The sequence below is a fragment of the Emys orbicularis genome, chromosome 2 (assembly GCF_028017835.1).
Source record: "Emys orbicularis isolate rEmyOrb1 chromosome 2, rEmyOrb1.hap1, whole genome shotgun sequence".
Classification (NCBI taxonomy): Eukaryota; Metazoa; Chordata; order Testudines; family Emydidae; genus Emys; species Emys orbicularis.
Genome location: NC_088684.1, coordinates 82,087,794 through 82,107,503, shown reverse-complemented (window position 1 = coordinate 82,107,503; position 19,710 = coordinate 82,087,794). Strand labels below are relative to the sequence as shown.

The following is a 19,710-nucleotide window of genomic DNA, read 5'->3' as shown; positions in this document are numbered from 1 at the left end:
TGCTATTCAGTGTGCATTGAGTTGTTAGAACTTGGTCCATAAAAATAAAAATATTAAGTTACATATCAGAAAGCCTTTGACAAGGTCCCTAACCAAAGGCTTAAGCAAAGCAATCATGGGATAAGAGGGAAGGCCCTCTCATGGATCAATAACTGGTTAAAAGATAGGAAACAAAGGGTAGGAATAAACTGTCAGTTTTCACAATAGAAAAGAGGTAAATAGCGGGGTCCCCCAAAGAGCCATACTGAGACTTCTGCTGTTCAACATATTCATAAGGGAAAGAACAAGTCAAAAATTACTTAGACAAGTTAGATGTCTTCAAATCACCAGGGTCTAATGAAATGCATCCTAGAATACTCAAGGAGCTGACTGAGGAGATATCTGAGCCATTAGCAATTGTCTTTGTAAAGTCATGGAAGATGGGAGATATTCCAGAAGACTGGAAAAGGGCAAATATAGTGCCCATATATAAAAAGGGGAATAAGGACAACCCGGGGAATTACAGACCAGTCAGCTTAACTGCTGTACCCGGAAAGATAATGGAGCAAATAATTAAGCAATCAATTTGCAAACACCCGGAAGATAATAAGGTGATAAATAACCACTATAATGCAGTGGTTTTCAAACTGCGGGTCGCGACCCAGTACTGGGTTGTGGAATGTAAGGCATTGAGTTGCGGTGGCTCTGGTCAGCACCTCCAACCGAGCCATTAAAAGTCCCGTCGGCAGTGCTGGCTGGCTAAGGCTACATCTACACTACAGGGGGGGGTCGATTTAAGATACGCAAATTCAGCTACGCGAATAGCGTAGCTGAATTCGACGTATCAGATCCGACTTACCCTGTTGTGAGGACGGCGGCAAAATCGACTGCCACGGCTCCCAGTCGACGGCGCTTACTCCCACCTCCGCTGGTGGAGTAAGCGCGTCGATTCGGGGATCGATTGTCGCGTCCTGACGAGACGCGATAAGTCGATCCCCAAGAGATCGATTTCTACCCGCCGATTCAGGCGGGTAGTGTAGACCTAGCCTAAGGCAGGATAGTCCCTACCTGTTCCGACACCATGCTGCACCCCGGAATGGGCCAACAGCAGGTCCGCCTCCTAGGCGGGGGGGCCACGAGGCTCAGCGCACTGCCCCCGCCCCGAGCACTGGCTCCGCACTCCCATTGGCTGGCTCCCGGCCAATGGGAGCTGGGGGGCCAGTGCCTGTGGGCGAGAGCCATGCACCTCCGCCTAGGAGCCAGACCTGCTGCTGGCCACTTAGTACCCCCGCTGCGCCAGTGACTGGGAGCTGCCCGAGGTAAGCCCGTGCCCCAGTCCCCTGCCCCAGCCCTGAGCCTCCCCAAACCTGGAGCCCTTTCCTGCACCCCAAACCCCTCCTCCCTGGCCCCACCCCAGAGCCTGCACCCTCAGCCCAGAGCCCTGACCACCTCCTGCACCACAACTCCCTGCCCCAGCCCTGAGCCCCTCCCACACCCCAACTCCCTCGTCCCCACCTCAGTTGGGCCGTGGGCATCAACAATTTTCTTCAACTGGGTCGCCAGAAAAAAACTTTGAAAACCACTGCTATAATGGACCCAACCAGAACCCCTCTCCCCTCCCAAGCGCTCTGTGGATTGGGAGCCAGATTCCTCCACTGGGCCCATCTCTGGTTATCAGCCACTATTTGTTGGTCCAACAGAAGAGGGCTGCCCTCCCTTCCCCCCCCCCCCCTTCGTAGCCCTCAGGACCCAAATATTTCCTGCATGTCTCACTCCTCATTACAAGCCAGAAGCCCTCCTGCGTCCGCTGCCCTGCGTGTCTCGCTCTGTGCACCAGAGGGGGGTGTTCTCTCCCCGGCTCCACACGGGCCGCACACAGCAGAGGCACAGGCAGAGCGCACGGAGCCTCTCACCTCCGGCTGCCCCCGCCGCGTGCGCCCCATCAGCGCCAGGGGACCCCGCTGAGCATGGCAGCGGCGGCGCTGCAGGGGAGCCGCGCAGCTCCCTCACCGCTGGCGCCGGGCGCCGGGCTCTTCCTCGTGGTCTTATCCCCCTTCCTCACCCTGCGCCCCGGGGCCGCCCAGGTGGGGCCGCCCGACTCCGGGGCGCTCGGGCTCAGCCTCCATCCGCCCTATTTCAACCTGGCCGAAACAGCCAGCATCCGGGCGACGGCCACCTGCGGGGAGGAGAGCGGCGGCGGCGGGAGGCCCCGGCTGGAGTTGTACTGCAAGCTGGTGGGAGGACCGGCCGCCTCCCCCGCGGGGCACACCATCCAGGTACCTCCCCTGGCTGCGGCGGGGATCCCCGGCCGGGGCGCTGGACACGCAGCGGGGCCCGGGTTAGTACGGGCTAGGGGCCTCCGGGGCATGGCACACGGGCTGCCCGCCCTGGAGAAGCGGGACAGGTGTGCACCGGAGGCAGCGCCGGGCTCAGTCTCATTCCTCTCCGCCTTTCATTCCCCGGCCGGTGGCCCGTGCGGTGCGATTTTCCCCCCTCCCCGGAGAGATTTTGCGTGGGGAGGGGAGCGGTTGGGGGTTGAGCTCCAGAAGGGCCAGGTTAGTTTAGGCTTAAAAACCTAGATGGGCACGCCTGGCAAAGTGCCCATCGGAATCTCAGCTCCCCCAAAGTCTGGGGGTGTTTGGGTGTGGTGGTGTGCTGGCCCTTCTTTAGGTAATAGGCAAGAGGTGAAACTTGAACTCAGGACCGCACCTTGCCTGCACAGCCTCTGCCCTCAGGGAGCACTTTGTAGTCTCCCCAAAGCTTGCAGTATAATTTTGTTTGACCTCTAGTTAAAGACTAGTCCCCAGTAAGCAACTGATGGTGACGGTTACTTTAAGCCATGTTTCCCTGAATATTTTTAAGTGGCTCAGGTTGTATTGTGGGTCAGGAAGACAAGCCAGGACCCAGTGATCTCATTACTGTTTGTAGGAAACAATATAGGGCGCGGGAGAAGAGGGGCACATGTATGTTCCTGTATCTGTGCCTGTTTTCCCTCAGCCCTCCCCACATCCTTGCTTTGCTGTTTGAAGAGCTGACAGATGTGAAGCTGTAACCTCTGGATCCTGATTTCCTCTGTGCTCAGGGAAGGAGCCCAACTGCCCAATCCCATTTACTCAGTTTTTCTTAATACAGTTTGGAAAGCAATCTCCCCCCCCCCCCCCACCACTCCACCAGCCTGGAAAGCTGTTTGGTGCAGGAGTTAGTGGTGCAGGATCACCTTGCTCTCCCAATCCCTCCCAAGTACTGAAGGGTTGGGCAGAGTAGATCAGATGCCTTACGGCTTTCATGCTTGTTCCCATCCCCACTTCTTCAGTGCTGGCAGAGGTGTATAATAATAACTGCTGCATCAGGAAAGGGCCCTCTAGGCTGTGGAGGGGGAAGTGCCTTTTAAAGTTGTATTAAGAAGACCCAACACGTGTCCTGGTTTTTACAAGTACTGAATCCTGAGCCTCATAATGTACACCTTAAGCTGCCTGTGGGATGATGCCAGAGATTCCTGTGGGAGTCGGGGGAGGGTGTTGTTCTCTCTGAGAAGAGAGTGTGAGGGGAGGGGTGGTAGGAAAGGATGATGATAAAGCTGCAGATGCTGATCTGACCTATCTGGTTATGAGACCTAGGTGCACCTTATGACAGCCACAAAGAGAAAAAAATAAAGCAAAATTCCCAGGGGTGGGTTGACAGAAATACACTTTCCCCCGGTGGTTTGGCAGAAACTTGTGTGAACTTGTCTGTCAGGAGGGTGAGGAAAAAGTAACATTAACCACTGATCCAATGCAATGGACATGCAGTATCAGCTCTGGCAGTACATTACTACAGGGGAGATGTTGGAGATAGTTTGACAAACATTCTCTAGGACTTTCAAAGGAATTTGTTTTGGGGTAGGAGTGAAGGAGAAAGTTAGAAGAGGGTCAAAATAGGATTTAAAATAGGTTGTTACAGAATTATGGGGTCAAACTTGTGACTACAATTGATAGAAGGACTAGGCAAGTCATTTTTATAGGAACTTGAAAAGGGGGTTGTGTTGTGTCAGTTTTATTTCAAGAATAATTCCTGTTTGGGGGGAGTTTCTCTCCATAGTTTTTTTCAGGGGAAAGATCAAGAGGAGTGTGCTATCCTCAACAAATGTTGTTAGTGCCTTTCTTCCATATCACACTATAATCTATTCTCAATTGACTTTGAGATTTTCTGATGAAAGGCATTATAGAAATACAAAGTGCTTTACCAATACTAACAAACTGCACAACATTCTGTTTTACAGATGGGAAAACCGGGATGCAGATTAAGTGACTAGACCAAGGTCCCAGAGGAAGTTTGTGATAGGCAGGAATACCTTCGCTCTTAGTTCTGTGCTTTAAGCATAAGGCTATCCCTTCTCCCTTACATATTCAGCTGAACCTTGCTGTTTGATACTTGGTTAACACAGACACCACATAATTTGAACAGAAAATGCAGCAATCTCTCCCTATTAAAGCAGTGCTTTAATAGCAGAATAGTGTAGTGTGATCTCATACTACTAACATTCTATAAAGTATTAGAAGTCATTAAATATAAACTACAAATAAACAAAATCAAATAAGTAAACAAAGTTAATTCCATGATGCAATATCCTTGCTTTCTTGTCTTTTGTCTTTTTATATACTATACCACTTGTAAGTGTGAATTAATGAGGTTTTACTGTATGTAGGGAGAGGATAGAAAGAAGGAGAATTCCCTTTGTTAAATATTTACCTTACAGGTGCTGGGTTAGAAGTCAGTTGTGGTTTGTTCCTGATCCAAATTCCTGGAAGAATTACTGATAGCTCAGACCTGGCTCAAGGAAACATGTTTTGCTTCTTACAGTATTTGTATAAACGTGAATATAGCAGAGTCTCTCTCCAGTTTCAACAAAGCCCCATTGAGATACATAACATGAATACTTCTGTAGTTTACCAGCAGTTGTTGTGATTCAAGAGGGGTTGGAAATTCTTTCAAAAGGCCAGGGAAATCCAGCCACAGAAAATGTGATAAGAGCACAGTGTACATATTATCAAACTGCTCCACCTCTCAAGTTCAAATACACTTTAAATAAGGGAAGAGAATCTATCTTTGTGGTAAGACTTGCAAAAATGGACAAAAGTGCATTAAATTCCTATGAAATCTTAGCTCATAAGATTTAAACAAACACACGCACACTTACGTATAGTACTATGTCTTAAAAAGCTCACAGGGAGAGAATCACACTCCTTTATGTAAGGTTAAGACTGATATTGACAATAGCCACAATAACAAGGAAATTCTAAGTTAAGGTGATACTGTGCACTTAACTCCCTCCGTTGTGCCTTACTATTGAGGTATGTACAGGTCTGGATTGTGGCTGGCCCTACACAAGCTTGTAAATGCAAGGGGAGACGGTCCCAGCAGCTTCTCCTAGTCTTATGCCTGGTTCATGGGGTAACCACAAAGTGGATGGAGAGTGGAATCACTGCTCTATGCTAGTGCCATCACTAGCCTCCCCAAAGAGGATGAGGAGGAGCAGAATGGCCCCAGCTTTGCTCTCTGGAGCTAATCTGGCACCCTTAGTGTACACTTTCAATGCATGGCATAGTGTTTAGTGGAGTTTGCGCTCCCAGGGAGCTCCAGAAAGAATTCAGTGTGAGTCATCCACCATTCCTCCTAGGGTTTCCACTGCAGTGAGGCCCCTCCACACAACTCAACTACCTGATATGGGCTGAGCCTGTAAGGCACTGTCCAACCCACAGTATAGCATACAGTCTATTTCCCTTAATCAGCATATTGGTAAATTGGCCATTCACTAAATTAGGATGATTTTCAGTGAACAGATTCAGTGCAATGCTGTGCATTTCAGTGATTCAAAATGATGGCTAAATGGCATGTCTGGGATTGGCTGATAGTAGTAGTGCGCAGATGTAAATTAGCATTTGGTAGCATACCTGGCCTGCTGTGGGGCACATAACTGTCAGATATTATTATGATGTAACCAAGACCTGCAATGTGGTTCTTTTCTGTTGTGTAGATAGGACCTTTATCTTCATTGGGTGTAAAATGTGTACATTGGCATACTTCCATAGATTGCTTGTTGCAGTTTCAGTTTTCAAACTGAGATCACCATTCTGCACACTTGGAAGAACTGCAGGAGACGAGGATAATTAAATCACTAGCAAATGCACACCTGCCCTGGTGATGAATTCAAGCCAAAATCAAACAATGTCTTGAGGCTCAGTATCTTGAAATTCAGACACGTGCAGTCTACCAGACAGGCTTCAGTGTGGAATGCCTGTAGATATTGTCAGTGGGAAGCAAGGGAGAATGGTTTGTCCAACAATTTATTTTCTTTCATTTCTCGCTCGCTGTTTTGTTGGCAGGTTTGTGGAATGTACTTTACATAACTGAAACTCCAGCTGTTGCAGGATCATTCTTTGAATTATGTATCGGGAAAATTATTAAATCTTGAGTTCAGATCTTCAAGTGCTGCAGTTTCTTTAAAATAACCCATCTCCCAACACATGCATTTTATATTCCTAATTCAGTTTTCTGTTCACTCTCATCTTTACTTTAAGGCTATCACCGGAGTGTAGTTTAAAACTCTGAAACTACACTAGCAAGAACTGTGTTAAAACAAGGCTGTTGCTGCATAATTCTAGCATGACCAGTGTGGACATGGATTTATTTTAAAGACCCATGCTTCAATATTGTTATAAAACCATGCTCTGGTCACTATTACACATTGTTCTTTCTGGCTGTGATAGAAAATGGTATCACTGACCCTTAGTGCAGTATATGACAAATTGTGTCTACCCTGGCAAACCTCACTAATGCACAGCCTGAGTTTACAGTAGCACCCTGGTTTACCTTGGTCCTTTGTACATAAGTAAAACCAAACTAGGTTCTAGCATGATTGGAGGAGCATCATGTTATCACATAATCCCTGGATAGTTCATCAGCCTGTGTACATGGAGATTTGGCCAAGCCTTTTTTCTAAATGATCCTTGACATTCTCAAGAGTTAATCCCTGACCCAGGCCGACAAGCACAGTATTGACTGACACAAACTCAGACTCCATTTCTTGTGAAGTCTATAACATTGTATGCTATACTTGTTCAGTACTTGTCAGAAAGCGGGGCAGCTGCAGCTGCACTGATGTTAACAATGGTTTAAATGCTAGTGTAGACAGGACCAAATCATTTTCAACACTACATTAAATCTTGGATGAAGTCTTCTTGAAATAGTGACAAACTTAACCTTGTATCACAAGTGCTAACCAGTTGTTGCACTGTGTTGCTGCACCCTCTGCTGACAGCAGAAACAGAATGTTCTGGTATAGATAAGGCTAAAGGGCTGCCTTTATTATAATCTCTACATATACAGTGACCCCATACATGTTCACAACCCTTAGATACCACAACAGGTGCCTTAGGTTGTGTCTACAGTAGACCTCTTCAGGAAATCTCCAGCCATTGCACCAGCACCAGGGCAGCTTCACCTGTGGTAGCAAAGGTGAGGGCAGAAGAGTAGACATGATGACACTGGTGTTTTTACTACTGTGTCAATTATACCTGAATAGAGTAGGTCTAGATGATATGGTAGTAAAAACACTGGTGAACATGCACTAGTGTACTGTCTCCACTCTTGCTCTCACTTTGCTATCATCAGTGGAGCTGCACTAGTTTTAGTGCAATGGTGGGAGATTTCCCCAAGAAATTTAGCATAGTCAAGGCCTTAGAAAATCATTAGAATGATAGATACATAAATATTGGTAGTAGTCATTCTGTCTTATTTAGATTGAGGTAAATTGCGTTGTGTATGTAAGGGTCATGTTGTGTATGTAAGTGTGTGGGATACAAGCCCAGGGCCGGCTCCAGGGTTTTGGCCGCCCCAAGCAGCCAAAAAAAAAAAAAAAGCCGCGCTCGCGATCTGCGGCAGCAATTCGGCGGGAGGTCCTTCGCTCCGAGCGGGAGTGAGGGACCGTCCGCCGAATTGCCGCCGAATAGCTGGACGTGCCGCCCCCCTCCGGAGTGGCCGTCCCAAGCACCTGTACAAGTCTCCTTTAAAAAAAAATCTTATTTTCTTTTTCATGACAAAGGTCCAGATTCTGCAAAAACTTGTGCTCAGCAAAGGGTCTCTGCTAGTTTCTCTCTTTAAAGTATTTGGGTCTAAAGTCATACAAAGTTGATCTGGACAGATGTGACTATATGTTTTTGTTTTATTTTAATGTTTTCTCTGTAGATATCCTATAATCCATATGAAGTTGCCAGAATACGTATTTATTTTGTCTGAATCAGAATAATTTTAATTGAAAGGACACCCAAGGGGGAAAAGCTGGTGTGTGTGTGTGTAGCAAAAGAGGGTTATTTACACTTCCTTGTCTGTCCTTTTTTTGCTTTGTGAAGTTTTATTGTACTTAGTTTTGCAGCCAAATTATATATATCAATGAAAAAAAAAACCTTTAAAAATCCGTATAATGGTCCTGAGTAAAAAGATCCCCATGCAAAATATAGATGAAGTGTTCTGAAAGTGAAGTATAACAGAATTAAGAGGCGAAATGATAAAGTGACACATGAATGAGGGGGGAAAATGAAGAGCAGGCAGGTAGGGTAGATAAAAAATAACATTACTGGAATAGAATGTGATGGGGAGAGAGACCCTTGGAAATTGACTTTACTAATTTTGACTATTTAACAGTATTTGGATAGTAGAATATAGTTTTATTAAGGAAAAAATATAGCTTCGTTAACCCCACTAGCAGTTAAATTAGGAGCTAATTAGATTTTCTAAAGAGTATTCATGATTATTCCTTTACAGTACAATAGGCTTTATATATTATCAGAGAGAGACAGGGGATCTCCAGAACGTGATTTTAATTATGTATTTAAAGGGCTGGATAGCAGCCTCCGTAAATAGATGCTTTAATTGTCTTAAAAGGCATTTCTCCAGATTTGCATGTTCTTTGGTTTTTCTGGGGGTGCATTTTGTCAAAAGTCCATGATTCAGCACCAAAACATATTACACAGCCTGACACGGACAGAACTTGAAGGAAATTTTGAGTATAAATTAATGTCCACTTTAGGCCTTGTTTATGCCAGTTTTGCAACTTTTCCCACTTTTGTTAACACCAGTTCACCTTTTTCAGGGCTTGTCTACACTTGTCTATAGCCGTGCTGTAGCACTTCAGTGAAGATGCTATCTATGCTGACAGGAGAGCTCCAGCCAGGGCCGGCTCCAGGCACCAGCTTGGCAAGCAGGTGCTTGGGGTGGCTGCTCGGGAGAGGGGCGGCACGTCCAGCTATTCGGTGGCAATTCGGCAGACGGTCCTTCACTCCCACTGGGAGTGAAGGACCTTCCGCCAAATTGCCGCCGCAGATCGCGATCGCGGCTTTTTTTTTTTTTTTTTTTTGGCTGCTTGGGGCGGCCAAAACCCTGGAGCCGGCCCTGGCTTCAGCATAGGTATTCCACCTCCCCGAGAGGCAGTAGCTGTATTGATGGAAGAAGCTGTCCTGTCGCCATAGCACTGTCTATACTGGGAGTTAAGTTGGTAGAACGGCGCTCAGAGGTGTGGATTTCCCACATAGTTATACCAACATAAGTTGCTAGTGCAGACCAAGCCTCATTGTTAGCAACATTGTTAGAACTCTGCTGTAGACCAGCTGCTGCCAGTGTTTTGCATACTATGCCATCTAATCTTGTGCAAAGGAAAACTAATTAAAACAGTTCTTAAAATGCTGGTACTAGCCGCTGACCAGTCTAGACTAGGGCTGCCAAATGTTAACAGTGGTGGAACTGAACCTGTGTTAGTAACAGTGTACTCAAGGCCAAAGTATGGCAGAGGAATCTGTTTCTGAGATTCACTGAATTTAGGAAGGGTTAGTACTTCAACAAACTCTGGTTCCAGATGCTTAGGCAGTGATTTCCATGCCAGTTCAGTGGTCTGACTTTCTTGAAAACTTGGCAGCAAAAATGTACTGCTTAATATTACTTTTTAATTTAATTTAAATGACTTTAATAGATTATAATGAGTTTAAGCCTTAACACAGGTTGTCATCATTTCAAATTTAATTCTAAATAGATTCATTTTTTAAAATAAACCCATATTTACATTTAAAAAAAATCTGATTTATATTTAAATATCTGATTTTTTTAATGAAAAAAGACATAGATTTTTTTTATCTGCCCTGCTCTTTCTCTGGATTTAGTATGTGGGTGTTGGTGACCTATGATACACAGGAGGTTATACTAGGTGATCTGGTGGTCCCTAGTGGCCTTAAATTCTATGATTCTCTGTGCCTCCATTCCCTATCTCTAAAATGGGTATGTTAGTACAGTAAAAGATGTTTTATCCGGCACTTCACCAACTGGAAAGCTCTATAAACTGGCATTTCTGATCTTCATTGGAAGTCCGGTCTATAGTCTGGTTGGCACGGGGCTGGCAGGTCATTGGGGTGTGGGAGGGGATGCGGAGTACGGTCTCTGAGAGGGTGTGTGGGTGTGGGTGGCGACCTGTCCCGGCTGCTCCTAGGCAGAGGCACAACAGGCGGCTCTGCATGCTGTCTCTGCCCAAAGGCGCCGCCCCCGCAGCTCCCATTGACCCTGGTTCACAGCCAGTGGGAGCTGCAGAGCCAACACTTGCGGTGGGGACAGCGCGCAGAGCCGCCTGTCGTGCCTCTGCCTAGGAGCAGCCGGGACAGGTCGCCACTTGCGGGGAGCCGCCTGAGGTGAGTGTCCCCCGGATCCAACACTCCAAGCCCCCTCCCACGCCCCATTCCCCATGCTCTTGAGCCCCCTCCTGCACCCAAACTCCCTCCCTCCTAGTTAACTGGCATTTTAAACTTACTGGTACCCCCATTCTCCCAACATGCTGGATAAAACAGCTTTTACTGTACTTCTCTTGCTCACAAGGGTGTTGTGAGGATTAAAAAATTTAAAAAATGATGAGGTGCTTAGATACTATGTCACTGAGGGCCATATAAGTACCGTAGAGCATCAATAAAGAGAACTAACGTATATAGAGGACTACTTACTTACACATTGTTGGAGGTGTTCATTTTGAGAGGAGTGGAAGGGCTAGTAGCCATGTAATAATGCAGGCTGTGAAACTGAATCCCAGTAGAGAACTGACTATTTTGAAACACAGATTACTCTGCTCCTGGAGCATGCTGGGAAATGGGGAGGAGTCTTGGGTTTTTTATAAACAGGGCCTCTTTCTCAATTCTTAGAAGACTGAATGGGGGAAATATGGAAGTTAAAATTCCATCAGAGATGGGTTTTTTTTGGAAGGAAGGAGATTATGAGAGAAAAGGTGTTGTCTCAGCTATTCCTTGGTGTGTTTTGTATGTTAGTGTTATATTTTGCTTCCGATGTTTTGTTTCACCTTTTAGCAGTTTAGGCATGTTGTTTATTGGTTTTTAATAAAGATTATTTTAAGTGAAAGAAACCAAACTTAAATCTCTGGTCTACTCTTGTCATCTACTACTAAAATGAAAATGGAGAACCCCAAAATACTGTAGACTGTGGTATCACTGGCATAACTTGTACACTTCAGAATCTGCTGCTATTTAGTCATTCGGGGGATGTCTGTAGCATTACCCTGTTATCCGCTAACTCAGAAGTCCACATGCAGAATCCAGTATGCAAATAGTTTGAAACCCCTTAAAAGTTTTGGCTCCAGTGAATGGATTACAATATTACAAACATGACAGACTTCAGCAAAAGTGTAGGATTTGAGTATGTGCTTAAAATTAAATGAGGGGTTAAGGCCCAGATCCTCCAAGGTCATTAGGTGCCTAACTCCCATTGATTTCAATAGGAGTTAGGCACATAAATACCCTTGAGATCTGGGCCTAAGTGCTTTCTTGAATAAAAATGGACTTCGCACATGCTTAAATGCATTACTGAATTTGGGTGCATATCTTGATGTCAACGCAAAAGTGGGCCTGGATAATTTCACTAAAATGTCAGTAAAATTATTAATATCAACATGCTCTACTGTAGTTTCTTTGGAAAGAGGATTGTTTTAATGATAGTTTAATATATAAGAAAATGAATGCTTATGATGTTTTAATTATGCATTCCATTTTAGTTATTAGGAAAATATTTTTACAATAAACCAGAAATACACCATACAAAAGCAAAACAAAATCTTATCACACACCCAATCAAAGCCCTACCTAAGTATGATAGTTAGCAGTAGGATCCATCACTCATAATTTAATGGAAAGATGTGTCTAATTCTCAGTCAGATCAAACTGAGCATAAATCTTTTGTTCTGTTGTCTTTCAGGGACAGTTTTGTGACTATTGCAATGCAGCTGATCCCAATAAAGCTCACCCAATAACCAATGCTATTGATGGAACTGAACGCTGGTGGCAAAGTCCTCCTCTCTCTTTAGGCTTACAGTATAATGAAGTGAATGTCACTTTAGATCTTGGACAGGTGAGTACGTGATCATTTTATGTGGAGTGTTAATGGGTTTGGCCATATTCTGTATCAATACAAAAGTCTTACAGTAGCAAGATGAAAATGCTTGAATTAAGAATCTTGGTCTGCCATGTGATTCTTTTGTGGTTTATGTTCTGTGATTGTTACAGATTTAACTTTACTTAAGTGATTATCTTTTTCAGCAATGTTGACTGTGGGTTCTTGCCACAGACAATATATTGGTTGCTATGAATTGGCGCCACTGGAATCTAAATACAATTCATTAATATAAAGCTGCATAGGATCACCCCCGTGGAACTCAGGCTCTGCCTTTTATTCCATAACCTCTTCCCCCATGGCTCAAGGGGAAATTCATGCTGCACACTCTCTTGATGACAATAGTTGGAAGAGGATTACTTTAGCGATAGGTGGATTCCATTAGCCATCCACAGGAAGCCTTCTGCTTTCTTGTGGACACTGTCTTAAAAGAAGAAAATTATTGATTTAGAGCAGCCCAGAAAGAAAGACACAACAGAGGCAGGTAGATGGGTGTTAATACAAATATTCGGGCTTCCCCTGCAGGGGAGAAGCAAGTAGCTAACACTAAAGACTCTGCATATGTAAATTCAGCTTTTTAGCTATAGGGCCAGATTCTCAGCTGCCATAAATAGGCACAGCTTCATTAAAGTCAGCTGTGCTCTGCCAATTTACACCAGCTGAGAATATGGCCCATAGTCTTCATTCCCATTATGTTCTTGCTCAGTCTCAGTCCAGATCTGTCCAATGAGGGGTTTCTTAGAAATGTTTCTTTGAACCAGTTTAGTTGTGGGGTTCTATCATTTAGGCCAGGGGTCAGCAACCTTTCAGAAGCGGTGTGCCGAGTCTTCATTTATTCACTCTAATTTAAGGTTTCGCGTGCTAGTAATACATTAACATTTTTAGAAGGTCTCTTTCTATAAGTCTATAATATATAACTAAACTATTGTTGTATGTAAAGTAAATAAGGGTTTTAAAATGTTTAAGAAGCTTAATTTAAAATTAAATTAAAATGCAGAGCCCCCCGGATTGGTGGCCAGGACCCAGGCAGTGTGAGTGCCACTGAAAATCAGCTCGTGTGCCGCCTTCGGCATGCGTGCCATAGGTTGCCGACCCCTGATTTAGGCAATAAGTGTTTTGGTGTAGAAGCCTGTGAATCTTTACTGATGATTAAGGCTGCAAGTCTGTCACAGAGGTCATGGAAATCACGGATTCTGTGACTTTCCGGGACCTCCGGGACTTCTGCGGCGGCCAGTGTGTCTGGCCCAGGGGTCGCCTGTGCAGCTCATGCAGCCCCTGGGCCCGCCGCACTGGCCGCTGCTGGGGCAGTTTCAGGCCACCGCACCCCCTTTCCCCAGGAGCAGCAGGGGTCTCGGGCTGCCCTGCCCCCCACCCCCAGCACCATAGACTCAGACTCATAGACTTTGTCAGAAGGGACCATTATGATCTTCTAGTCTGACCTCCTGCACAATGCAGGCCACAGAATCTCACTCACCCACTCCTGTAACAAACCCCTGACCTATGTCTGAGCTATTGAAGTCCTCAACTTGTGGTTTAAAGACTTAAAGGTGCAGAGAATCATCCAGCAAGTGACCCGTGCCCCACGCTGCAGAGGAAGGCGAAAAACCCCCAGGGCCTCTGCCAATCTGCCCTGGAGGAAAATTCCTTCCCGACCCCAAATATGGTGATCAGCTAAACCCTGAGCATGTGGGCAAGACTCACCAGCCAGACACCCAGGAAAGAATTCTCTGTAGTAACTCAGATCCCACCCTATCTAGTGTCCCATCACAGGCCATTGGGCATATTTACTGCTAATAGTCAAAGATCAATTAATTGCCAAATTAGGCTATCCCATCATACCATCTCTTCCATAAACTTATTAAGCTTAGTCTTGAAGCCAGATATGTCTTTTGTCTCCACTGCTCCCCTTGGAGGGCTATTCCAGAACTTCACTCATCTGATGGTTAGAAACCTTCTTCTAATTTCAAGTCTAAACTTTCTGATGGCCAGTTTATATCCATTTGTTCTTGTGTCCACATTGGTACTGAGCTTAAATAATTCCTCTCCCTCCCTGGTATTTATCCCTCTGATATATTTCTAGAGAGCAATCATATCTCCCCTCAGCCTTCTTTTGGTTAGGCTAAACAAGCCAAGCTCTTTGAGGCTAGGTCTACACTGCAGCGGGGGTCCGACCTAAGATACGCAACTTCAGCTACGTGAATACCGTAGCTGAAGTTGCGTATTTTAGGTCGGCTTACCTAGCGGTGAGGACGCGGGAAAGTCGACCGCTGCCGCGCTGCCGCCGCCTCCGCTGCCGCCTCCTGCCGAGGTGGATTTCCGGAGTCGACGGCAGAGCGATCAGGGATCGATTTTACCGCGTCTTCACTAGACGCGGTAAGTCGATCCCCGAAAAACCGATTGCTACCTGCCGGATCGGCGGGTAGTGAAGACAAAGCCTTAGTCTCCTTTCATAAGACAGGTTTTCCATTCCTCGGATCATCCTAGTAGCTCTTCTTCGTACCTGTTCCAGTTTGAATTCATCCTTCTTAAACATGGGAGACCAGAACTGCACACAATATTTCAGATGAGGTCTCACCAGTGCCTTGTATAACGGTACTAACACCTCCTTATCTCTACTGGAAATACCTCGCCTGATGCATCCCAAGACTGCATTAGCTTTTTTCACAGCCATATCACATTGGCGGCTCATAGTCATCCTGTGATCAACCAATACTCCGAGGTCCTTCTCCTCCTATGTTACTTCCAAGTGATGCGTTCCCAGTTTATAACAGAAATTCTTGTTATCAATCCCTAAATGCATGACCTTGCACTTTTCACTATTAAATTTCATCCTATTACGATTACTCCAGTTTACAAGGTCATCCAGATCTTCCTGTAGGATATCCCGGTCTCTCTCTGTATTGGCAATACCTCCCAGCTTCATGTCATCTGCAAACTTTATTAGCACATTCCCACTTTTTGTGTCAAGGTCAGTAATAAAAAGATTAAATAAGATTGGTCCCAAAACCGATCCCTGAGGAACTCCACTAGTAACCTCCTTCCAGCCTGACAGTTCACCTTTCAGTACGACCCGGTGTAGTCTCCCCTTTAACCAGTTCCTTATCCACCTTTCAATTTTCATATTGATCCCCATCTTTTCCAATTTAGCTAATAATTCCCCATGTGGAACCGTATCAAATGCAGAAAGCATGAAAAGGTGGGAGTTGTCTTACCAACTCTGAGAGGCCAATTAAGTAAGAGAAAAAAACTTTTGAAGTGATAATCAAGATAGCCCAGTACAGACAGTTTGATAAGAAGTGTGAGAATACTTACATGGGGAGATAGATTCAATGTTTGTAATGGCTCAGCCATTCCCAGTTTCTATTCAAGCCTAAGTTGATTGTATCTAGTTTGCATATCAATTCAAATTCAGCAGTTTCTTGTTGGAGTCTGTTTTTGAAGCTTTTCTGTTGCAAAATTTGTTAGTCTCTAAGGTGCCACAAGTACTCCTGTTCTTTTTGCAGATACAGACTAACACGGCTGCTACTCTGAAACGTATCAAATGCCTTACTGAAATCGAGGTAAATTAGATCCACTGCGTTTCCTTTGTCTAAAAAAATCTGTTACCTTCTCAAAGAAGGAGATCAGGTTGGTTTGGCACGATCTACCTTTTGTAAAACCATGTTGTATTTTGTCCCAATTACCATTGACCTCAATGTCCTTAACTACTTTCTCCTTCAAATTTTTTTCCAAGACCTTGCATACTACAGATGTCAAACTATCAGGCCTGTAGTTACCCAGATCACTTTTTTCCCCCTTTCTTAAAAATAGGAACTACGTTAGCAATTCTCCAGTCATACGGTACAACCCCTGAGTTTACAGATTCATTAAAAATTCTTGCTAATGGGCTTGCAATTTCATGTGCCAGTTCCTTTAATATTCTTGGATGAAGATTATCTGGGCCCCCCGATTTAGTCTCATTAAGCTGTTTGAGTTTGGCTTCTACCTTGGATGTGGTAATATCTATCTCCATATCCTCATTCCCATTTGTCATCCTACCATTATCCCTAAGCTCCTCATTTGCCTCATTAAAGACTGAGGCAAAGTATTTGTTTAGATATTGGGCCATGCCTAGATTATCCTTAACCTCCACTCCATCCTCAGTGCTTAGCGGTCCCACTTCTTCTTTCTTTGTTTTCTTCTTATTTATATGCCTATAGAACCTTTTACTATTGGTTTTAATTCTCTTTGCAAGGTCCAACTCTACATGGCTTTTGGCCTGTCTCACTTTATCCCTACATGTTCTGACCTCAATAAGGTAGCTTTCCTTGCTGATCCCTCCCATCTTCCACTCCTTGTAGGCTTTCTGCTTTTTCTTAATCACCTCTCTGAGATGCTTGCTCATCCAGCTTGGTCTACAACTCCTGCCTATGAGATTTTTCCCCTTTCTTGGGATGCAGGTTTCTGATAGTTTCTGCAACCGTAATTTGAAGTAAATCCAGGCACCAGCAGGGGTCCCGGGCCACATCCCGCCCCCCCAGCAGCAGCGGGGGTCTTGGGCTGCCACGCCCCCCCAGCAGCAGCGGGGGTCCCGGGCCGTGCGCCCCCAAGCACCTGCGGCGCCCTTGGGCTACCCCCCACCCGAGCACCCGCAGTGCCCCCGGGCTGCCCCCTACCCCAGAGCACCCAAGATTTAGTCAGGGGTATATAGTACAAGTCATGGACAGGTCACGAGCTGCGAATTTTTGTTAACTACCCATAACCTGTCCATGACTTTTACAAAAAATACCTATGACTAAAATGTAGCCTTACTGATGATAAAATCTCTAACACACAAAACAAATGTTGAACAGGCACAAATTACTACTACATTATACACTGTATATTAAAAGTAAAATAGCCATTGTTGAGCTTAGGCAAGCTTCTGCCAAGCATTATTTTTCTGATCCAAACTGTGGTCCTGATCCTGAAAACACACATGTGAGTAGTTCCATTGAAGTCAATGATATTATTCTCATGCTTAAAGTTAGAAACGTAAGTTTTTGCAGATTTGGCCCTTAGTTTATAGAAAGTTGAATGGGATGAAAAACCAGGTGGGACTTTTCTCACTTGGTGTAGAATTGGAAATAGGCCTATTATGCTCTTCTCGTTCTCAGTTATTTCATAATATTGCCATTGTCTGAGTTCTGGAAACAGGCTGATAGCTCTGGCCTGTACTTTTTATATGCACAATTCTTTTCTCTAAGCTTTCCAACTCAGAAGTAGGGAAAACATTCCTCAGTTTTATGCATATTTCCATGTATGAGATTTTGTAATAAAATCTTTAGCGGGAACCCTCTTAACTTGCATCTCCACAGTTTTATATGCTTAAAAATATATTTTCATTTGCTTCTAGTCAGTATAAAAACAGATGAACATAATATAGACCAAAACAACAAATAGGAATAGAAAATTGAACTAAATATAGTTAGATAGCACAGAAGGCTTTTTTGGGGGACAGAGGATGGGGGGGTGGGCATCTATATACCACATCTTTTTGTGATGTTCTGTGTTTCTATCTGAGAATGACTTGAAAGTTTGAGCTTCCAGTTTAAAAAGGGGTCACTGCTTTTAGTTGCCTGAGTTTTTGTGTACCCAGTGTGACAAAGTTCCTCCTCTATCTTGGTGGGTCCTGCGCTTATTGGCGGATTTTCTTGCCTCAGAGATTCACCATGTGGGTTGGGGAACAGCCCAGAGACCTTCCCCTCTGGAAGAACCCACAGTCCAGGTCAGTTGGGAGGTTTGGGGGGAACCCGGGCCCGCCCTCTACTCCGGGTTCCAGCCCAGGGCCCTGTGGACTGCAGCTGTCTATAGTGCTTCCTGTAACAGCTGCATGACAGCTACAACTCCCTGGGCTACTTCGCCATGGCCTCCTCCAAACACCTTCCTTATTCTCACCACAGGACCTTCCTCCTGGTGTCTGATAATGCTTGTGCTCCTCAGTCCTCCAGCAGCACAGCACACCCACTCAGCTCCTTGCACCTCTTGCTCCCAGCTCCTCACACTGGCACCATAAACTGAAGTGAGCTCCTTTTAAAACCCAGGTGCCCTGATTAGCCTGCCTTAATTGATTCTAGCAGCTTCTTCTTAATTGGCTCCAGGTGTCCTAATTAGCCACCCTGCCTTAACTGGTTCTAGCAGGTTCCTGATTACTCTAGTGCAGCCCCTGCTCTGGTCACTCAGGGAACAGAAAACTACTCTGTACCCCACTGGTCTGGGTCTGTCACACCAGGTTGAATGACCTTTCCCCCCGATTCTTCAAAGTTGCTGATTTCAGTTGGAGCTGCAGGTGCTCAGTACTTCTGAAAATCAGGACTAACAGCTCCCATCCTCAAAAGATATTTAGGCAGCTAAGTCCTATTGAAATCAGTGGGCATCTAAATATTTTTGAGGATCTGGGCCAACATGTCTCAGGTTGGGGACCCCATGTCAGTGGCCATTTTTGGAAATTTGTGTATAAAAGTACAGTACATTGTGCTACAGAAGATTCTCTTTTTGACTACAGTAACTATTCATTGACATTGTTCATATAGGCTGTTCAGTTTTTGTTTAATAAGCTTTCAAGTGAATTGATTTTAAGGGGAGGATTATGGTCTACTAATTAAAGTAAAGGCTGGGTTCTGTATGCGGCTCTGCCGCTGACTTACTGGGTGATCTTGGGCAAATCACTCTCTGTGCCTTAGTTTCCTCTTCTGTAAAATGGGATTAATACTTCCATACCTCACCCAAGTGTTCAAGATTAATTCCGCAATGTTTTTGGAGCCCTTTAATATACTTGTGCAAAAGTGGTGCAGAAATGCAAGATGGAAATGGAGGTTTTTCAGTAGTTAAACTAAACTTCTGTGATTTTTGTTATATAGAATTTTTTATTTAAAACAAATTTAAATGAATTATACATGTCTGTATTATATCTTGGTTACATTTATCCACTGTACCTCTATGGAGAGAGCCAGAGGTAGGGCCCTACCAAATTCATGGTTCATTTTGGTAAATTTCACAGTCCTAGCATTTAAAAAATTTTGAATTTCACAGTTACAGATATTTAAATCTTAAATGTCACGGGGTTATCACAAATCATGAATATGTATTTAAAAATATAAATATGCAAAGCCCTTAAGTCAGCGTTTCTCAACCTGGGGATCCTGACCCAAAAAGGGGCCACAATGCTATCGGGGGGGTTCGCAGTATTACCACCCTTACTTCTGTGCTGCCTTCACAGCTGGGTGGCCGGAGAGTGGTGGCTGCTGG

The 19,710-nt window shown here is 44.8% G+C and overlaps 1 protein-coding gene across 1 annotated transcript in view; it reads left to right on the top strand.

The window, feature by feature from the left end:
* The first annotated feature begins 1,946 nt into the window (after positions 1 to 1,946).
* The window catches only part of LAMA3 (laminin subunit alpha 3), a 188,363-nt gene continuing 170,599 nt past the window's right edge, over positions 1,947 to 19,710 (top strand). Inside the window, exons 1-2 of the mRNA XM_065397793.1 lie at positions 1,947 to 2,255; positions 12,250 to 12,402. Coding sequence (XP_065253865.1) covers positions 1,947 to 2,255; positions 12,250 to 12,402 — 462 coding nt within the window. The remainder of the gene's footprint in view (positions 2,256 to 12,249; positions 12,403 to 19,710) is intronic.